At 26.3% G+C, this 22748-nt stretch overlaps 2 protein-coding genes across 2 annotated transcripts; one reads left to right on the top strand and one right to left on the bottom strand.

Annotated features, from left to right (window-relative positions):
* Window positions 1–10267: 10267 nt before the first annotated feature.
* Window positions 10268–13941, bottom strand: LOC112598170 (probable NADH dehydrogenase [ubiquinone] 1 alpha subcomplex subunit 12). The gene is made up of 4 exons (XM_025344551.1): window positions 13781–13941; window positions 12714–12796; window positions 12526–12641; window positions 10268–10597 (listed from the first exon to the last, which is right to left on the bottom strand). The coding sequence occupies exons 1-4, from the start codon at window positions 13873–13875 to the stop codon at window positions 10466–10468; spliced, it is 426 nt and encodes a 141-aa protein (XP_025200336.1). The 5' UTR covers window positions 13876–13941; the 3' UTR covers window positions 10268–10465.
* A 937-nt stretch (window positions 13942–14878) lies between these two features.
* On the top strand, window positions 14879–22145 carry LOC112598240 (DC-STAMP domain-containing protein 2-like). Its single transcript, XM_025344642.1, has 15 exons — window positions 14879–14958; window positions 16986–17131; window positions 17274–17409; window positions 17567–17717; window positions 17790–17949; window positions 18193–18314; window positions 18412–18553; window positions 18668–18881; window positions 18949–19102; window positions 20121–20289; window positions 20361–20525; window positions 20843–21089; window positions 21300–21527; window positions 21602–21771; window positions 22000–22145. Exons 1-15 carry the CDS (start codon window positions 14879–14881, stop codon window positions 22143–22145), a joined length of 2430 nt encoding a protein of 809 aa, XP_025200427.1.
* Window positions 22146–22748: the final 603 nt, after the last annotated feature.

Below are 22748 nucleotides of genomic sequence, written 5' to 3'. Positions count from 1 at the left end.
TTTACATACGTATTTTGTTGTGTCACTATTGTCTATTATAGTATTATGTATACCTATAATACTATATAAATATGTAAATCTGAAAAAGAACTTCAGGATTTCGAAGGATAGTTTTCAGTATGAAAAAAGAATATTATTCATTGGACGAATTAGAAAACCACGGTGTCGTAACCGTGTCCTGAAACGTATCATTAAACTTAGGCATGCGTGGTGGCAGTGTACAATCGGCTGTATGTAAACTGCGGCAAAAAAAAAAAATTAAGATTATATAATCTACCACAAAACTGATAAGATACATCATACAAACTGCGGCAATTTAATTAGATACCTATTGTATTATTATTTATTTATTTTTTTTTTTTTTTTGATTATACAATTTTTTTAAATAATTTTTAATATAATAATAATATTTTTTAATTTTAAAATTGGTTTTTTGATTATACAATCATTACGATTTAATTTTTAATAATAATATATTTTTCAATTTTAAAAATTGGTTTTTCTTTATTTTTACGCCTAATACTCTGAGAGATACTAATAGCTGTCATAACACGTAATACGTATTATACCTAATTAAACAATAAACGTGTATAAGTATATGAAATAAATTGCCGCAGTTTGTATGATGTATCTTATCGGTTTTGTCACAGATTGTATAATCTTAATTATTTTTTTGCCGCAGTTTACATATCGACTTTTAGAAAAGGTAAATTTTGCAGCAGTGTACCATCTCCCGTACAATCTTTATCGACCATTGTGGTGCGTTTTGTATGTACAAATTACTGATATATTCAATATAATTTACAAAATGTAAATATTAGTGCGTGTATGTGTAAACATATATAGATAGTAGATACGATATAATAATTTATAATTCGTGATATATAAAACCCAATGAGCGTATATATAGACATTTAATTTGTTACAGCTTACTACATTTTCATTTTTAGTCATTATTTTTTTTTTCTAGATGATCAAAGATCAAATACATCGTCAGAAACCCATTTACACCATGTGCCAATATATTATGTCCAATACAACGAAGTTTATCGACCGAAGGTCGTATGAACAATAAACGAATAAACTATAATTAACTAGTTACACCACAAGTTTCTCTTGTCAACACTGGGAATTTGAAAATAAAAAATGTATATAATTTAAAATACGAGTATTTATAACATATTTTCATTTCGAATATACGAAATTAATAATTTCCAAATGATTTTTTTTTATGAAAATTTATATTTTTAGTTTTGTATCATTGTAAACAGACTATGGTTTAAAAATATTATTCAATATTTAGTTGATATATATATAGTATATACGGTATAAATTTTGATTATTAAATGAAGTTTTTTTGCCAACAATATTCTATGATAAGATTAGTAGGGCACAACAAGTAGACACCTTGATATTTTACACCACTCATTTAAATTTATATACTTACTCATAAAAATAAAAAGAGGGAAGTCGGTTAAATATGAATCAATAGGTATACATAATACATATAGATAAATATACAAACAATTAATAATAATATATTATATATGCATTTAGAATTCATAATAATTTAATTTTCTATTGATTATACTGTAAATCTTGTATTATTATACTTATATAATATAAAATATTATACAATATTGCAGTGTGTACTAAAATTTCGACTAAAGAAAAAACGCGAATCGCTTAAACGAATCAAAAGTATACAATATACTCGAAAAATAAAAAAAACGACTAGGCATCTATGATCATCCAATTATTGTGCTTCAACACAATGCACCTCCAAGACAAATGTTTTATGTATTTACTGTCATATTATAGTATTATTATTGCAGCATTTGCTTACATTTTTAACTGACATTTTTTATTTTTATTTGGCAACGTTAATCCTAATCAAACCTTTAAATGCTTAAAATTTTAGGAAAGCCCTCTTAACGAATGTTATAACTCATAAGTTTCCTGTTTTTAAACGTATTTTACACAATATAAATTGTTATTTCATAAACGATTTTTAAAGAATTTGATAATCTTATACGTCATACTTGTGTGTAAAAACTTAATTAAATTGCATATCTTAAAATAATGAATTAATTTGTAAATAATTGACATGACATTTTAAAAGACGATATTTTTATTTTGGAACTTATTTTTTTATTATTTAATAATAATATTAAATTTATATAAACTCATATTATATTTTTATAGTGACTAGTATGAATTTTCTTTAAACAGAGTTTTTATAAAATAATTTATTTACTAAACTTCAATATTATAAATTAATAATCAGCAATTACTATATTCGGTTCAAAACAAGAAGCGACCTCAGCATCGACCAGTTTTTTTTTGGTGGTGGTCAGGTCATGCACTATACCTACTATTTCCCCTACTATACTAAATCATTTGTTACGACTATTGTACCCATTCCACAGAATTCAGCCTCTTAAGTCGCTTCTTATTTTAAACCGAGTATAGTTAAGTATAGGGAATTTTTTGAGATAAATTTAAATAATAAAATTGACATTATTATAATTTAGACTCAACAAATAACCCTATTATACATATTAATTTAAATCACATAATTTTTGACATGTATTATTATAATATCTAGGTATATCCTTGTTAAAAAAAACAACAATCGTAATAATTATTAATTACTAATCGACAAACGGGATAGATTGATGGACACAGTGGATATATGTATAAGGTATAAGATATTTAAATTATTAATATTTTGGAATCAATCTAAAACAATAAACTTCTACTAAGTCAGTATTTACACATCGAAAATTTCAAAAAAAAAATATTTATTTTTATTTTTAAATATGAAATTACTATTTAAGGTATTTTACTTATTATAATAAATGTGTAATGCAGTAAATTCTTCAAACTATATGAAATGCAATTTGTTAAAAACAACAAGTATTGACAGGAGAAAATGACTGTAGATTTGTAGCCTGTTGAATAGAGTAATAGACCATCTTATACACATAAATTATATTATGACATACTATACTCTACACACACACGTGCACCTTCGTTATACCGAGTTATACATTTTCTTGTTTCTTTACAGCACAATAATAATATAATATTACATAGTATAGTTATTTATTTTTACAAGCCTAATGCATTATTTAATGGGTCTGAAGATGACCGTGTAAGTGCGAGCACGTATTTCGCTTGTCCCATTTTAAGATTAAACGGTTCCATCATAATATAAAGCCCGAGGGTGGGCGAGCGAGTTGCGTCATAAAATCTCATCCGTAACTATGCTGAAAACGACTTCTTTGGTACAAACATATTTTTCACAATTTGCATTTCAAAAACGCTACTCCAGTCGGCAATAGAATCTCGAACCTCGATTATCCGGCAATGGGGGGAAGGATTCACACGGATAAATGAAAACCACAATTAATCGATACTTCGAATGCATTTTTGAAATTTTTTACAACAAATAATGAATTAAAAATACATAAAAAACGTTGTATATGTATCATGGCTTAAAATATGAAGTTATTAGTTTTTATTTTGTTTTTAGTTTAAAATAATTTTTCTTACTTTTCTTAAAACAATAATGTTATGGAAGTTAAAATCTTCCTGTTCTAGGATTTTTAAATTTTCGGAAGAGTGAGCACGGTTAATCGCGAACTCTATTAATCGAGGTTCCACTGTAATACATATTTCAACACGTACATAGATTATAACGTAGACACGCGAGTCATTATAAAATTATTCAATGATAATAATATTAAGAAGGTATGTAGCATTTTTATTACTTTACGAAATAGTATTAGATAGGTGTATAAATGAATAATAATCTAACCGGGACGAGATGAATATTTTAAGTTGCAGTATTAGACACACAGCTTAAATACCGTAGGTACTAGGTACCTATAATATATAATATATATATATTATATACTAGCTGAATTATCCGGCTTCGCCCGTGGGTATTTTTGTTCATATACTTCATATTATTTAATAGGAGTATTGGTATACGCGCGATGCGTGATATTATTTTTATTAATACATTTTTCGAAACCATTCATATCTACCGGTAGGTATGGGTATAGGTTGCTGGTAGTTGGAAACCCGCGGGTCGCCGTGCGCCCGTGTCGTGTAGCACAATACATATTGGCGTTGAATAAATTATAATTGTTAATTATTCCACTAAAACGCAACATTTTTGGAAATCCTTTCTTATTGCACGGTGAAAATATGAGAAGAAACTCTATTCCAAATTTCAAGTTAGTACGTTGCATAGTTTTTGAGTTACAGCGATAAATGACCAAGTGGTATTTGGATTTTATTTGTACAGATATATATTATATAGATTGTCTCAAAAAGAACACCGGATTTAAAACTGCTATAATAGAAAAACTATATCATTCTCTTCAAAAGAAGATAAACTTATGCTCCCCAACAATCTTTGTGAAATACTAGCACCAAACACGGAGAGAATATCTTCACTCCTAGAATTTCTCAAAGAGACAAACCTGCTGCAAAAAATTTAACATAAATACTTAAATATATCACATACAATTAATTTTATCATAAAACTATTGTATCATATTAATTATCTTATATACATCTTTTTTTTTTTTAAGCTTTATTATCCTTATATAAAATATAATTAAACTGTAATATGTTTTTCTGAAACGCCAATAACCCCGGCAGTTGAGGCGTATTTCTAAATAAAAAAAAAAAAGTTGAAGTTTAAACATTAAAAATAATATCGGCCTATGCCATGCCCCATCTCCCCTACTAGCCCTACACACGATCACTAGATCCATGTAATTATTTATCACCCGATCACATATTACCCCATCAAGTTTGTAGAGAACAATTTCTTCTTTAAGATCCAACAAATTGCGTGGTTTTTTCTGGTAAACTAGTGACTTCATGTATCCCCATAGGAAAAAAACACACGGTGTCAAATCGCAATATTGAGATGGGTAGGTTTGGTCGCCACGCACTTGATGGGGCAATATAATAATATTATGATTGGGTGATGAATAATTTCATGGACCAAGTGATCGTGTGTAAAGCTAGTAGGGGGAGAGCATATGCCCGATATTATTTTTCTTGTTTAAACCTTAACCTCTACTAAAGAAAATGATATGGTTTTTTTTTTTTTTTACATAAATAAATTTGATCTATAATAGCAGCATTAAATCTGGCGTTCTTTTTGAGATACGCCGTATACAAGACTATGCAGCTCAACCACAAAAAAAAATTAAATGTCAGACATTTTATCAATTTAAATAGCTCGATAAATATTTTTGAGCTAACTCGTTTAATCATCAAATTAAGATTTTATATGTAAAAGTATGATCTGTTCCAGTATGCATTTTAAATTTTAATATCTTGATGAGTTACTTTAATAATATTGGTAAATTTAATAAGCTTATGATTTTTATAGTCTTATTTAACCTAAAATTATAAAAATACGTGATTTAGGTATTCAATCTTCGGGTTGGTGTAATCGCGCAATATATCTTTGTCAACAACTAACAGCAAATAAAAAGAAGCACGTATCCTGAATATTAAGAATACACATTGTTCATAGAATTGAACAGGTATGATTTAAAAATGTATTGCGGTTCAGTGTTTCCTTATTAAGTATTCCAATCTTGTTATTTGTCAATATCATTAAATTATTTTTTTCGTCTGTAGTAGGCTATATAAAGGCTTGTGCCCATTATGCATAATATGGTACAAGTTAATCCGGAACTGTAGCTTACATGTAACTTATAACTACATTATATTTACAACACGTATTTTAATTTATAAGACGATTTCAAGATAATAATATTTTCTACAGAAACTGATATTTTTAGTGAATTCCTGAAATAATTAATAATACTTATTCCTGTTATTACGACTGTAACAATTGACATTGTAATGCCATTTTATAACGTTGTTAAATATGTCTATATAAAATTCCTATATCACACATTTTTATATACCTAAGGAGTAAGGTTATTAAAATAATCAAAATAACAATTGATTATGACGAAATATAGATGATTGATGTCTACTACAGTTTAACAGTTGTTATAACTTATAACAAATAATCATAAATACAAAAAAATATATTATTATTATTTTTTTTAAATAGTTATTTCGTAATAATATTTTAACCTTCAATATTTTCAGTGTTAAAAATAGGGCGCACGGTATACTTCTATATAGTATATATTGTATTACATTGTTATATATGACGTGCGTGGGATTATCCAGAACAATAGATTGTGGCGTGCAAAGTTCTTAAGAAACAAAAATAATAGTTATTGCACACCGTTAAAACACTTAATTTAAATTATTTTCAGCATATGCCATCAATTTTTGTTGTTGAATTCGTTAGATAATTATTATAAAACGGATAACCTAAAAATATTCAGTGTATATTACATCCATAATGATGTACTCATAAATGACCATTAACATGTAGAATGTTTAATTTTTTAATTTTATTTTAGTGAAATAATGCGATATTTCTTTTTAATCATTGCGCATGCATTTAATAAGTATGTTTTAGGATGATATATATAGTACTTACGAGTAAAGTTTAATTACTTATATACGTGTATTTGGTACATAGCTGGTTAATCGGTATTTTAAGTTTATTTTCCTTTGTTACTACTTAAATTTAGCATCAAGAGCTTACGATGAACCATCTATCATATATCAGTAAATACTTAGTTGCATTTTTTGGGTATGGAACGCCAGCATTATCAGAAGTTAAAAGGCCTGTGTCCCGTGATTAATATTTACATGGTTTACGAATATACGTGTATAATACAATTTCATTGATGACATGGCTATTGAAACTTATGGGAGAGCTAAACCATCGAAAACCCCTTTTCTTAATGTCTGATTATGTGCAGGTCACAAACGACGATAATTATTTTACAGTTGTATCGTATATTATCTGTTTCCATATTTCTTGTAATCTATTATTGGGGATTGTAGAAATACTTTATTTAAAACAAAATGTTCGAATTTCACTCAACTCAAAAAAATTAATACTCGAATGGCTGCACTCGGATGGTATCTCGAAATGTAATTTCCACTTGAATTGCGTTCGCGTGATATTTAACCACTATACGAATTTTATCGCAACGTAAAAACGTTATTTTCCTTCCCAATTTATACAGATTATTTTTGTTTTTGTTAACTGATATAAAATGTTCAACTTGGTTAGATTGTTTAATATCTTATTACAACCATTTCCTGACATTCGTTAGTAAACAGATTTTATACAATAGTCAAAACGAGTATAGTTCGAACGTTATTTTTTTTCTGTTCCCGCAAGTACAATTTTATACAACAAAAAATAAGTGCAATTCAATATTATCCATATTATTGTGTTTACTTCGATTTCGGATCACTCATCCTGTTCACAATTTCCAGAAACTGTGGACTGTGGATCATATTATCTCAATTTACTGAAATCTCATATTCATTCTGGCCCAGTTATCAAGACAAAATAATAAATAATAATCTGATGTGGCACGATACAATAACTTAGTAACCGCAGGTTGCGTAGTATAAGAATCAAATATATACGTCGCTCGTCATGCAGTCCGTTGCTGCCGGCTAGGTGTGACCCGGGGATTTCTATTCCATAAAAACCGACCGATGATTTCAAACGATGCGTGTCGATGTTTCCTTGAGTGGCTGTTTGTTAGTAAGTGAATATTAATAATATATAATATACATTTGTGACCGCAAATAATGTACCATCGTTGTCCGTTGACATCAGAAAACCTTCCACATGCAAAAATTCGATTTTACAAGATATACAAGAAACGTCAAATAAAAAATGGTAATGATCTAAAGAAACAAAATTTTAATTTTTAATGATGTATCCATTATTATTATAAAAATAATTGGAATCAAAATTCAATATTAAATTTGTAAGAATATTGTACAAATTATCAATGTTTCGTCACATTTGGTAGATTTTATTAGCTTATGTTTTTTGTCGAGCTTATTAATGAGGTTTTTTGAATATCATATAAGACTATACCTATAAAGGGATTTTTGAATGAAAGTTAGTGTCATGTAATACATTTTTAATCATACTTAAGAAAGGCTTATTTCATAAGCAATTAACAATTTATATTTTATAGTACCTACGTATCGCATAGTAAGTTTTATTTATTATTTTTCTTGAATTTTACGTTAGAAATAGACGATTAAAGTTTATATAAGGCATTATAAAATCATATAAATTATTTTTTTCTGTATGTACGGACTCAAAGTCATAAATTTTTTCATTTCTACCGAATTATCGCGATTTAGTTGTACCGATCATGAACGTCATGTCCAACGATTCTGCGCTGTCGCCAAAATATAGGAGTGGATACCTAACGAAAAGCTTAGCATAGCTTACTGCAGATCGCAATGAATGTTTATTATGCCCTCGCACACTTCATCGTGCCGCCACATGGTTATTTTCATTTTCTACAGAAAATTACTTATTAAGGTTTATATTACATAAAAAAAGGGGTTTGTATTATACGTATTATGTTACTGTTAAAATCCAAAATCTATCGGAACAAGTTTTCAAAATCTCTTTTTATCAAAATTAAAATTAACCAGGACTCTCAACGTTGAAACTAGTTAATTGAAAATAATTAAATTATAAAATAAAACGGACAGATTCAATACAGACTGTTTGCAAGGAGTTTAATATAGGCAAATTTCTATGCATTTATATGTGAATGGTCACGTAGTTTGTGATTATTATTCATTAATCATTAGTGTATGTGTGCTATAGCAGCGGACAACCATAAGTAATATTTTAATAATTTTGAAGGGGTCAAAATAAAAAAAATCTCTAATTTAAGCATAGCCATGATTTTAAATCGTAAATATTATCATTTATAGTCAAGAGATCTAAAAAAAAAACAACTGGTTTCTTAACGTTAACGTCGTATGCATTGTATACCAATACACCATGGCGCTTGGGGAAAAGTACACCTTTAGTGGCCTAGTACCTTACTGTACAACTTTTTATTCAAAAACAAATAACCAATATAGTTTTAATTTTGAAACTCAATAGTAAAAAAAGTAAAACTATGGGCCGGTTTTAATGATGAATTTAAAGAATGGTCCGAATTAATCTCTTACTGCCCTTGAAACCAGAAGATGCGCACGCCTATGCATTTAAGCTAAATAAACGTGTAATGTTATTACGACATATTAATATTTATATGCTATTATTTATATATTAACTAATATTTGTTATAGTACTTATATTATAGTTAATTAAAATACATTTTAATAAGTATAGGAAAGAAAAAAATTTTTGAATTTATTATTAAATATTGATAAATAAAAACTGCATGTCTGTACATTTCTTCATTTCATTCAGTTTATCCTAATGTAGTTAAAAATGTATTTTATAGTGTCCAAATTATTAGGTAAAATATTATTGAAATATTTATTAAATCATAAGTTAATATTTTTCCAGGAGGGGCAAGTGCCTTGTCTTGTACCAGTCCCCCCCCCACATACACACACATTCACTCAATGAGCGCTCATGGCTGTAAAAAAGGTAAAAGAAAAATTGTGAGCCACTCCCTCGCATGATGCACTAATATTATGAAATAATATATTAAGTACCTATATTTAACCAATGACAATAATTTGTAACATTATTTAATTTAATTTGTTTGTCTAAAGAAATCAATCTTTTGGCCATTTTATTATTTAACTTAGTTATACTATGAAAATAATTTTCCTATATTTTTAAATAAATATTTTCAGTTCAATTTATTATATATTAAAAAAAAAAAAAATACAAAGAGTTCTAATTTGATAAATAAATTTTATGACAAGATATTTAAAGTTGTTTCCAGAAGGGTTATTTGATAACTACTATGGTGGGTACAATTGGTATGAGAATTATGAGATGAGTATAATTTGGTATAAAATATAATAGCAACCAAATCCTTTGAAAATTATAAAAGATATAAGCTGTAGATGAGCATTGTATAATTTTTACATATTAATTAGTGTTTTGATTTGCTATTAATTATTATAAGCAATGCATTTGAGGGTAACAATAAATCACTGTAATTGATAAAATAGTTCTGAATAAAACTATTTTCACAAAAACTGTAAAATTCGACAAAATGAAAGATGTTGTTACATTTCATTGCATTGCTTTTTAAAATGTTTTCTATAAATTACTGATGTCTGGTAATATAAGAAAATGGTACTCTTTATTATACAAATTAACATTTATGCTGAATAGTATTTCTGTTATACAATCAACTTATTTCAAATTAATAATATAATATTAATTTAGTAATATCTATTGTATTTATTAACTAAACATAAGTTGATGGTATGTTTATTTGAAGTTCACTATTTTTTAAACTAATTATTTAATCATGACATTTATAACAATTTGCTTTAAATAGATATTTACACTAAAGTGCCACAAAATTTAATTTTTATTTGGTGGTACCCAAGCTTGAATTTTTGGTGGCATTGTACTGTATGGTACATATTGTCGATTAGTACCAGTTTCATTTTCTGTATGTTTAGCCATCCACTTATGCTTAGGCCTGTTTGGATCCTGAAATATATATAAATAAAAATGAATTATATACATTCATAAGGAAAATGTACTCATACTAAAGATTATTAATTAATATTTTAGTTTTACTTATATTATATGAGAAAAATGGTTGTAATCAAAAAACTTTTTTTTAAAAAAAGGTTGACAATATTTTTATTTAATTATGAATGAATAATATACAGTTTTTTAAACAATAATATTAAGACAAAACATAAATAATAATGAAACAGTAATAAACATTAGACTTTATTAAAATATTATTTAAATGTAGGTCGTTATGGAATTGTTTAGAAACATTATGTTTAAAATTGAGGTATTTTTTTGAAAACTTGGAATAAGCACTGCCAAATTTAAGGGCTTTAGAAGCATAGTGTTATCTGAAATACGAAAACAAAATCACTCTTAAAGATGCGGTGTATCAATATGATCTTTCATTAGCCACTGTGTAAAATTGATACAAAATTTGAGTTTTTAGATTAAATAATTCACTAATAGACCTAAAATAATACAGTAAATACGCAATATTTAGACAGTGTCCTGCAAAGCTGAAAAAGTGATTTTGGACTTAATCAATCTGCCTCATGTTACTATTGGTGTGGAGAGATCACACTACTATATTAACTGAAACTTATTTTTGTGACTTTAAATTCAAATAAATTGGTATAAAGGAGTTAATACATTTTTTTATCATACCAAAATGGTATTATGAGTAATAACTTATAGCAATGAATGGTATTAGACAAATCACTGAGGTAAAAACAAATAATTAAAAATACTTTTTAACATTTATAATGGGTTCACACATTTTTAAAAAAAAATTTTTTTTAAGTATAATATTAAAAAAAAAAAAAAATGATCAAAGAAAACATAAATCATTTTCATCATTTAACCCATTATGTTAAAAAACTATATTTTTGAGAATTTAAGTTTGTAGTCATTTTTTTTACTAAATTTTACTTTATAGTTTATAATATTTTATTTTGGACTTTAAAATTGTTTTTAAATTATTAGGACCCCTTATAAACAAATCACTTGCAATTAAGTTTAATGTCATATAATTTATAATATTATAAAATCAATGATTATATTAAATTTATTTTTTTAAGTATTGTTTCTTAGACAATTTCAGTTATATCTAATGATGTATACTATGATTTTATTTTATGAGAATCTTTTATGGTATACCTAAAATTTGTTTTTTTTTTATTTATTATTAATTATTATTATTATTATTATTCATTAAACATATTTGATTATATCAATAATTTATAAAATTATAACCATTTTTATTTTTATAAACATAATATACAGTGTGTTCACCAATTTAGGAAGCATTAAATTTCTCAGTCAAATTATGTTGGAACAAATCAACATTTTTTTTTACAAGCTAATGATATATAAATACACAGTTACAGATACATTTAAAATATTTTATCATTTTTGTAAGCGCATACATAATAAAACATGTTTTTTTAACAACACTTATTTTGAACATTATATTCAGATAGGCCTAATTTTTCAAAATAATTTTGATGTATCAACTATGATTTTTAATTAAAAATTTACTAAATAAAAACCATTTCAATTTTAATAAATAATACATTTAAGTGCATAAAAAAATTTATAATTATTTATTATTGATTACTTTTTGAATAGTTTTACATATTTTTTCTTTTATGGGGACATTTGAAAACAATAGTCTACAAAGATCCACCAGTTTACCTAGAAAATTAAAAAAATAAAATTGTGGTTGTGTTAAATAACCTTACAGAAAATCAAATAATATAAATATATCCGTCTGAGAAATTTAGTGTTCCCTAAATTGGTGAACACGAGGTATATTATAAAAAAATTAAATAATATTATTTTAGAACAGTTTATTTTTACTATTTTAATTAAAGTAATTAATTATAATTATTAATTACATTATATGGAAGAAGGTCTGTTTTGTAATGGATCCAACCATACCATTCAGCAGGAATTTGACTAGCATCATAATCCAAAAATACTTTGTCATTATACTCTACCCAACGATTACGTCCTGTAAGATGTTAAATGAATTAAATAAAATGTCCACAAAAAAAAAAAAAATTATTAACTGATAGCCAATTACCATAAAAATATAAATTGTTTTCATAATAACGATTGCCCATTTCATCAGTACCAACTAATGTACCAATTTTCAATTCATCTTGTCTATAAAAAAAAAAAAGATTGAATTATTAATGATAACAAATTTAAATATTAAAAAAGACAATAAACTAAGCAATACAAAATATAATAGTATATATTTAAAAACTACAATAATTGTATTTTTCATCAATTTTTCTTTTCAAAATAATAACAAATGTTTTTCCAACATATTTTTATTGCAATTTAATATTAATTATAACTATTTCTTATAAAAGGTTAAGGCATTCTGTTTATTTATTAAATTATTACACGATATTCATAAGTCATTAAATTTATATATTGTGTTACTAAATACAGATTATAAGTTAATTAGTTTGTTAAAGGCATATTATAAGATAGGAGAAGAAATACTCAAGTGATGTTGATAGCTATGGTACAATAATAATTTTAAAAAAAAAAATACCTAAAATATAATATAAAACTATAGATGTATTTGAATAATAAATTAATAATATGGTAATAAAAGAAATCAGCAAACATATTTACAAACTATATTATAATGCATATTATTTGTATATGAATGGTTCCACAATAATATTCACAAAGTAAAACCTTACTACCTACTACTAGTAGGCTAAAGTACCTATGTGTGAATGTACATGAATTAGTTTTTGTTTGATAATAGAATAGGAAAAAAAAATAAATATTTGAAGAGCTATTTCCAATCTAAGCAATATTTATGATAGAAATATAATATATAAAAAATTAGTTTACGCACATCCATTATAATATTAATTTTAATTTATTAACACCTATACTACGTAGTTGGGTATCACTGTCCTATAACATAGACAGACATTGAACAACGTTGCTATATTACAGTGATAAACACAATATATTCATTCATTTTAAAACTAATACTGTTATATTTTAAAGATAATTTAAAAACAAATTTGCGTAGTTTGTTTGTAGATTATAAAATTCATTTAGAGAAAACAACCAAAAACGAAGCAGAAAATCCATATTGTTTTAAAGTAAAATACTTACCTGAACAATTTCTTAAAGGCGTTCAATGGTCCACCGTTGGCTTTGATAATATTCAAGCCGGTAACAAATTTATTAAAAGGAAAAATTTTGTTCATTTTGACAAAAATTAAACCATAAGCAAATTTAAAAAATAAATTATTGTCAATGGACTTGACTTTAAAAACTATTATCACGCGAGATGTTATCAATGTCAAGTAATCAGATGTTTATTATTTTTTTTACTTTTTAAAACATTATTATTTTAATGACTTTCCAGGTATAATGTTACGTTTTTTGTAAGTTAATATTAATTAATTTAATAATCAACTCGATTGTATTATGATAGTGATTAAACAACGTATTGAATATAAAGATTTTGATTAATTATTAATTATTTCATTTTACGTATATTATGTGTAGTTTAAACAGTTTTTGAAATTTCTGATAGATGGCGGTACTACTATGTAAACTGTTTAATTATATTAATTCAGGTAATACATATTTAAAATATTATATACCTATATAGACTTATTTCAAAATGTTATGGTTTAGAAAAAAGACATAATAAAATACATGATTTAATTAAGTAGTAAAATCGTTGACGATTTTAAACATTCAAACATGGTCACTCAATGTTTAAAAGCTAAGCAAGTATAACTTGGAGTGAAAAGTATTGTTCGATTTCAATGATTAGGCCTCTTCTAAAAATTGTTATAGAAAAGCATTTACAGCCTCACATAAGTGACGACGAAATTTCTGAATATTTTAAATATAGTATTGTAATAAAGGAATTAAAATAAAGTTTTAAGTTAGAATAGAATTCTTCCAGTGTCGTGTCTGCTAAAAAAATTGTATCGTTTCTCGATCCAAGATAGGTAAAAAAATTTAGAACATGAGACAGCAGATGCAAGAGAGAAAATTCGAATACGAATCAAGAGTTTGTAAGATGATATTAGTGAACATTAAAGCGACATGGAAATTCAAAAATTTGAGACAAAAAAACAACTCCGGTGCACTTGAATTTCAATAAGGCGATAAAGACAACTGTAATATAGTTGATTCTACAGCTCAATTTTAAAATTACTTGGCAAAACCACAATTAAGGTTTATTTTGATGCAATGGAATGGTTGAAGAAGCGTATAACGAAGTATCCATTAATGGCTGTTTTAGCTGTTAAGTATTTAGGGATACCAGAAACGTCAGTAAGATCTGAACGGTGTTTCTCGACCGTTGGAAACATTATTATATTTAGAAAAGTTGTTTGGCGCCCCAGACGGTGAATATGTTGATTTTCCTTTATCAAAACAGACAATAATTATTTTAAGAAGATCGAGGGTGATTCGTTGTTGGTTTATTATTCGTAACATTATAGGAATAGATACCAATATACAATTATATATTTGTATTATTATTGTTGTTACTATTTTATCATTATTTATTTGTATATACATTTTTGTTATTTTAATTATTATTTATCACGTTTTTAAAATTGTCTAGATTTATTTATTTAGACGTTATTATGACAAATGTATTTCGTGTATTTAATATCTAATATCTAAAAAAACAAAATATTGTGTAATATTATAATATAAAAATTTATTTATTTATAATTTATATTTTTCAAAAGGAATTTAAATTATTTAAGCATATATTATAATACATGTATATAAATTTTGTATTATTTATTGTAGTATAAATTATCAATTTTTTAGATACCTATATTCATTTACTTATGTTAAAATATACAATTAATATTAGTATTTGATCATTGTAAGCATTGAGATCAATGTATATCATTTGCACATGTCTACACACATCAATACTGTACTCGTCTTTCACTTAAAGCTTTTTAGACCTTAGTTATAACGTCTAATCAGTCGATTAGACATAATTTTTATTTGTTATATGGATGTAGGATGATCTCATTGATGACATATTAATAGGACGTTTCGATGTACATAAAGGTCATAAAAACACTTGCTCTTAAAGCGTTAAAATTTGAGTACAGTTACTGATGAAGTCCAGTTGTATGTTACATTATTTATATTACAGTATTTATATTATGATCATAAAGTCGTGTTATTTATCTACCCTACATTAAATACCTAAATAATTATTTTACCAACGTTTCAATTTCAACTAATTACTACTATGAGTTATTTATAAATAAAAAAAATAGAAAAATCACAATAGTTTCAATACAAGCATCTAGAACAGCGGTTCTCAAACTGTGGTACGCGTACCACTAGTGGTACGCGAAAGACTACATGATGGTACGCAGAACTGTGGAAGGCCGCATGGTGGTAGGATTTTTAATCATCAGTGGTACGCGACTGATTGATAATATACTTAAGTGGTACGCGAAATAAAAAGTTTGAGAACCGCTGATCTAGAAGATTCTAGAGAATAAAAAACACGGGTTATGTCGAGTATGCAGGTACACGGGTAATGTCAGTCATACGAGTAGTATTGGACTTAGTATGTATGTGTATTTTAATCACACAGTTTTTAAACCCGTTTTAGTTAAGAATATGACGTGTATCCACGTATAATGGGGAACACTGCTATCTACTCAATTTAAGATTTAAAAAAAGTAATATTTTGTAGAGCAGTTAGTGCACAGATTATATTGATGTGAAATAATTTGAGAGACTGTTGGTTAAAAAAATTATCATAAAATACATAAACATATTATACGTAACATACGTAATATTATTAGGTATAATCTAAATTTGTTACTATGTAAACAATTTTACTAATTGCAAAATGTGTATTTATTGCACTCAACAATAATTATTATATTTGTTAATTAATGTATTTTTAATAAAATATTTTCAAACTTCTCCAGTACTATATTCTTCTAGTCGGTAGTTGGTAATTTAGTAGCTACCACTACAATTTTTTTTTTTTTTTATATGTATGTAGATCATTTACTGTTATGCTTTGTTTTCTATTAATTTATTCTGAATAATTTTATAAACTGATACAAATTATAAAAAAAAGTGATTATAATGTATATTTTTCGCGTTTTTCGCACTTTATTGTTGAAAATGATATTCAAAAGTTATTTGAGAAGAAAAATCTATGCATTAGAAAAACTAAAAGGAAAAAAACCAAAGTATTCAATCTACGATCGGTTCATCAATGTTTTGCTTAAGTAATTACTTTTTATTATTTGTATTTTATTGAAAATACCACTGAATAAGTTGTTATCTATATGTTTAGTTTATTGTGGTGTATTTGGATGGAAAAATGGTTTGGTGTAAATAAAGAAAATAAGAGAATGATTAAATGGGCAAAAATCAAGAAAATTTTAGAAACTAATGGGACGTTTGCCAACTTTCTCTTAAAATCTTTGTTAGGATTTATGAGTAAATCGTTTAAATATACTTATAATTTTTTTAAATGTATATTATATTATTATAATTAATTTTATGAAATGTTTAATTTTAAATTTACTACTTAGTTTATTCTGGTCTGAATGCTATTATTCAAATAGATCGTACATTTTAGGTGGAATTTTATTGACTATGGTAATGTTTATGTTTTTGTTACTGCAATTAAATTATTCGTACACTAAGGCGACTATAATAAGTTCAACAATTGGAAGTGTACTAACGTTAGGATTGGCCTTTTCTCCGATTTGCAGGTGCATTTAGAACTTCAAAAATTCAGTTTCTAATATTTATAATAAATAATAAATATAAATCATCAATTTACTTTGGAATTAGCGATCAAATTGTTTTCTTATCTAATCCAACATTAAATATACAAAAAATTATAGTTATATTTTTTAATTGATTTAGGTGTATTTTTATGATGGTCTTGCCGCAATTATTTTCGGATAAGGGTCGACACGCGCTACTCATGTATGCGTTTATTTTATCGTTTTCTGGACCTTCTAAGACTACATTACACAACACTGGAGTCTTATCAGAATCGCTTACTTGTCTGCAGGTATAAATCGCTAGTACAAAAATAATTTTGATCAATAAAAATGTATTAATGTGTCCAGATTGACTGTTTTAGGATGAAATAAAATCGGCCATACGACAAATCGTTGAAATAATAAAAAAGCCATTACTGGCCGTTCGATCTTCTATAACACGCATAAAGGCAGACCTAGCTGTAATTATTAATAAAATGAAAAAAGGAATGTTGGCCGTCAAGAATACTGTGACCGAGTTAGGTGAGGATATTATTACTTGTTAATTTGGGTATTCGTACACACAAATAATGATAGTTTTGATACAAAAATGCTCTTATATTTTTTTTATAAGATTTAATGTTATCAAAATAGTATATCTAATTAAATTTGATAAAATTAGTAAAATACCTACCTGCAGAGGCTAAATTTAACTTAAGTGTTTTAAACCTAACATTCACGCGATAAAAATACACATTTTTTATAATATTTATATTTTTTCTTAAGTACGAACAATAAAGTCAGCGTATGAATGGCTGTACAGTGTAATGAACATTTGTAACAAAAAAGTTGGCACGCCATATCAGAGGTGCACTAAAATGTTTGACAATGCTTTGGAAGAGTGTAAGGTAAATAGTTATATATTTAGTGATTAAGAAAAATAATTTGTATATCGTATGACCACAGTAGTAATAATGAAAAATAACTAATACGAGTTTTACGCAGGTGACGGTGTCACCTACTTTCGATTGGATGTGTTCGATATCCTACGTAATTTCAAATGTATGCTACACGGTTAAGTTCTTGGATAGCCTTTGTGAATTTTTCGAATTGATAAACGAATCTATTTTCAGCGCAATTCAAAACAGTGAGCTTTGCACGACTTTAACATGAACACTGGTTTCTAATGTTTCTATACCACCACATTACCGCGCAATTATTATCCAAATTTCAAATACCTATTAAACTTTACGGTTTTCAGGCTTAAAGAGTTATGTACGGCACATGAAGAACATGTTTTATGTATCCATCGAATTTAAACATTCGTTTGCATTTGAGTCGACGCCGAACAAACTGAGTAGCGATATTATTCGCGGTATCGTTACCGAAATTAAATATAAGATCGAAAATATCGTAATGTTATTTGATTGGGCCGGGTCGATTTTTTCGTTTTTTTTCTTGTATGTATTTGTGAGGTAAGTATTTTTTTGTAAAATCGTTGGCCCTATAAAATATACACCATTTAAAATGTTATGGTCACAGGGTGTTGCGGTACAGACAGAAGTATTTAGCGGTTGATTCGTTTGATAACAAATATTTGACAAATGAGTTATACGAGTTAGATGAACGAAAACAGATCCTCGATCGACCAACTATTCTACCGCTAACTAGAGTTGAAAAAAATAAATTCATAGAAGTATCTACTAATTACTATAGTAATCAGTTTCTACTTTCTACATATTATACATTTATACGACATTTAACATAATCGTTATACCGTTACATAAAACAAAAAATGCTTAAAATATTGATTATATCAAAAATTACTACATTTACAATACAATATATAATTCAATATAAATGGCTATGTATTTTCGTAAGTGCTAATATCAAAGTGAAACACTTGGTATACGATTAATTTAAAACACTTAATTAATTCAACTATCAACTAGTTTATACTATCTATATTTAATTATAATCCTTTCTTTAATATTATGATTTTAGTAATTGGCAATAAAATAATAAAAATAACAAATATATTAAATTAGGGAATGGATTTATATGTACGTAGGTACTTACGTATTTTTATTAAAATAAGATATTTAAAGTTTAAAAAGCAATTTTCGTAATTCATATCATTCTTTTATTAAAGTGGCACTTTATTTTACATATTTTAAACATTTCAATAATTTCTAAATATTTTGAAACACATTTTAGTATTTTACCATTCATACGTTTTGAAATTATATCGCAGAGAACTAAAAATTCATATTTTATAAATAAATAAATTATATTTATATATTAATTTACAAAATTTTGTTTTTTAATTACGTAAAAATCCATTCCATAAATATAGTATTTAAAATTTCATAATACTCTTAATTTTATTATTTGAACAGCGAATATATTCTATTTTATGTTCTTTCTATAGTTCTATACTTCTTAAAAATGTGTATAACAGTAAAGTTGAAAGTTATATATCACTTATGATATTCTGCACTTAAAGTTTTAATTATATATATTATTTTTGTATTTATTCCATGATGTGTATTTTGCGAGTTCTCAGTTTTATTCGATATAATAGGTATATATATTAAAAAAAAAAAAAAACTTACCAATATCCTGTTTGACAAATTAATATTTGTATTGGTATACATTTGTTGAACGTACTAGTAATTTAATACAATATTTTTGTTGTCAACATTGTAAATTAGCGAACATCTGCTCATTTGATACTGAAAGAAAGAAAAGCGTTGTTCCGGTCATTGGCCATACTATTACTGGCAACTTTTAAGATTCTAATACAAATGGCAGTAGATTACAGTCTTTATTGGATATTGATCACTGTCAGAAAATATGGGCGACTGTCGACACAACTTGACCGTAAAAATAATAAAGCTGTTATATGAATTGCAAGTTATCAATTTTTTATATATATCATATACATTTCGTAGCGCCAAGAATGATCGATTTGAACATCGACGGCGACGGAATACTAGCAGATCTGTATAAAACTATAATTCAAACTTTTAAACCGGTGGCGAATGAAATGAATATGGATACAATGAGCTGTTTGCCGAATCCGTGGCCGCCAAATTATGATTGTTATAGGCGGATAAGTAATATATTATAATCATTTTAAAAATGAAAATCGATAAATTGTTTTCTGCACTATAATAGACTAAGAGCGTAAAATCAATAAAAACAAATATTTTAATACATTTATAGTATTAACTTCACACGAGTAACCGTTTTTTCGTTTTTTTTTCTTTCCATAATTTAAATTAGAATTATACTTATAATTACCTATGCAATGCTTTTATTCAAGCACATACACCGGTAAATGATTTAAATAAACACCTAAAGGCTAAACTATATCGATAGGCATGAAGATAGTTGGGGGTCATATAGTAGAATTTATTTTCGTTTTCTATAGTTTTTGTGTTAACTTTGACCTGGTTCCTGGCCATCATGCAACCGTATGGTTTGAGGTTTCGGTCTTATGTTATGGGATATTATCATCCAGACGTGGCTATGACAAGAGCAGTGTGGCTGCATAACCACATAATTCGTCGGAGAATCAATTTTGTCAAATTTGCAAGGCGATTTCTGCGCAGGAAATTCGGCCTGCGTGGTGAGGAAAATACTACGGACACTTCTTTTTTGGATTTAATATATTCTAAGTCAGTGTTTAAATTATATTCTAGTGTCGTACATTTAAAAAATATTATTCAATTAATAAAATTTCACAAAATATCATTATAATATAAATTTATGATTTTTGTTAATTGTGTTTCAATCTTCCACAATTTGTACATTTCATATAAATTTTGAAATAGAGAGTTTTAATAATTGATAAGTATTATATTATTTAACAGAACATATTCTTAAAGGTATCCATTCTTGGATCGTATCTGGAGTCGTCAAAAGCAAACGGTATGCCTTTTATGTGGATACAAAGCAAAGAAAATTGACTTAAAATCGGGTGAAATAGTGTCGTGTGATAATGGTAACTGCAAAGGTGTATACTGTTCAAAATGTTTCACGGATATTGATAATAAATGCACTCTGTGCAGCAATCCTATAAACTATGGAGACATAACAGACATTAGCGAAGAAAAGTATGCGTTTTAACTTTTAACTCATTATACCATGACACTGTTATAAATACAAAATAAATGTGTTCTCTTTGTAGAGATAGTTCTTCGGATGCAACGGAGACCAACGTAGTAAAAATATCAATTCACAAAAAACTAACAAAAAAGATTAGAAAACGAAAACATGCGCTTAAGTGGGTTAAAACAAAAGCGTCCTCAGTTTTTCGTAGAGTTAGCACTGACGAGGAAGGCAATGACGGCGATGAGAGTTAGTATAATAATATATTCAGATCTTGGGAATTTCTTAATGTATAATGAACATAATTCAAAAAAAGTTGATTAAATCAAAGTTAAATTTAATTAATTTTCTTTCGTGCATTTTGAACTAATGAATCAGCAAATTTTAACTCATTCGTTCTGAGGTCTGAATATTATATTGGTTGGTAGACTTAATAGGCATATAACTTATTAACTATTGTGTGGTTTTAATGTTAAGGTTCAATAAGTGAATGCTCAAACAGTACATGTAGCACAGTGTCGAACTCTTATGAAAACGATCCTAACTACGAAAATTCAGATTTGAATTACAGAACATTAATTGTAGAGAGTCAAGACGATATCAAACAAAAATTCGTCAATTAAATTTTAATTATATATATATATATATATATATATATATATATTGTATTGTTAGTGTTATAATTTTGTTAGTTGTACACTTGTACCATTGGTTTTATGGTTTATTATTATTTTTTTAAACATTATTATATGTTTTTCCAAAACGTTTAATTTAATCTTTTATTATTTTTATAATTATTACTTAAATAATTAAACTTGGTTAATAATTAATAATTAATTGACTAATATTTGGTGAATAACATAAATTTTTTATTGTACCCTCGTTCGGACCAAAGGAGTCATGAAGGTGTTCTAGTATGTCATAAATTTGGCAGGGCACTATTTGTGTGTACGATTTCCAATAATATATGTTTGTTGAATCTTGGACAGCCGTATTCTTGACATAACTCTTTTTTTATCTGGTAGACGTGTATAATATTTTATAATAATATTATAATAGATTATGATTTAATTTTGTTTCTGATGATCAACCAACATATTTAAACATAATATACTCCTATAATAATATATTAAAAGACGTGAGACTACGGAGTAAATACAATATAAATATTGTTTTATGTCTGTACTCATTTTTTATATGTAGTATTAAAATAATTATTTACTAAT

The sequence above is a fragment of the Melanaphis sacchari genome, unplaced genomic scaffold, assembly GCF_002803265.2.
Source record: "Melanaphis sacchari strain LSU unplaced genomic scaffold, SCAv2.0 Contig45_pilon_pilon, whole genome shotgun sequence".
Taxonomy (NCBI): domain Eukaryota; kingdom Metazoa; phylum Arthropoda; class Insecta; order Hemiptera; family Aphididae; genus Melanaphis; species Melanaphis sacchari.
Note: the sequence above shows the minus strand (reverse complement) of the source record. Positions and strands in the feature narration are given on the sequence as shown.

What these genes read in the sequence shown, in the direction of transcription:
- LOC112598170 (XM_025344551.1), bottom strand. Translation starts at nt 13,875, where the DNA reads ATGAACAAAATTTTTCCTTTTAATAAATTTGTTACCGGCTTGAATATT. An exon ending in GCCTTTAAGAAATTGTTCAG is followed by an intron (nt 12,797 to 13,780) that starts GTAAGTATTTTA and finishes TTTTTTTTATAG; the next exon opens with ACAAGATGAATTGAAAATTG. An exon ending in CAGACCTTCTTCCATATAAT is followed by an intron (nt 10,598 to 12,525) that starts GTAATTAATAAT and finishes TATATATTTCAG; the next exon opens with GATCCAAACAGGCCTAAGCA.
- LOC112598240 (XM_025344642.1), top strand. Translation starts at nt 14,879, where the DNA reads ATGGAATGGTTGAAGAAGCGTATAACGAAGTATCCATTAATGGCTGTT. An exon ending in TATTTAGGGATACCAGAAAC is followed by an intron (nt 14,959 to 16,985) that starts GTCAGTAAGATC and finishes CTATATGTTTAG; the next exon opens with TTTATTGTGGTGTATTTGGA. An exon ending in AATCGCTTACTTGTCTGCAG is followed by an intron (nt 17,718 to 17,789) that starts GTATAAATCGCT and finishes TGACTGTTTTAG; the next exon opens with GATGAAATAAAATCGGCCAT.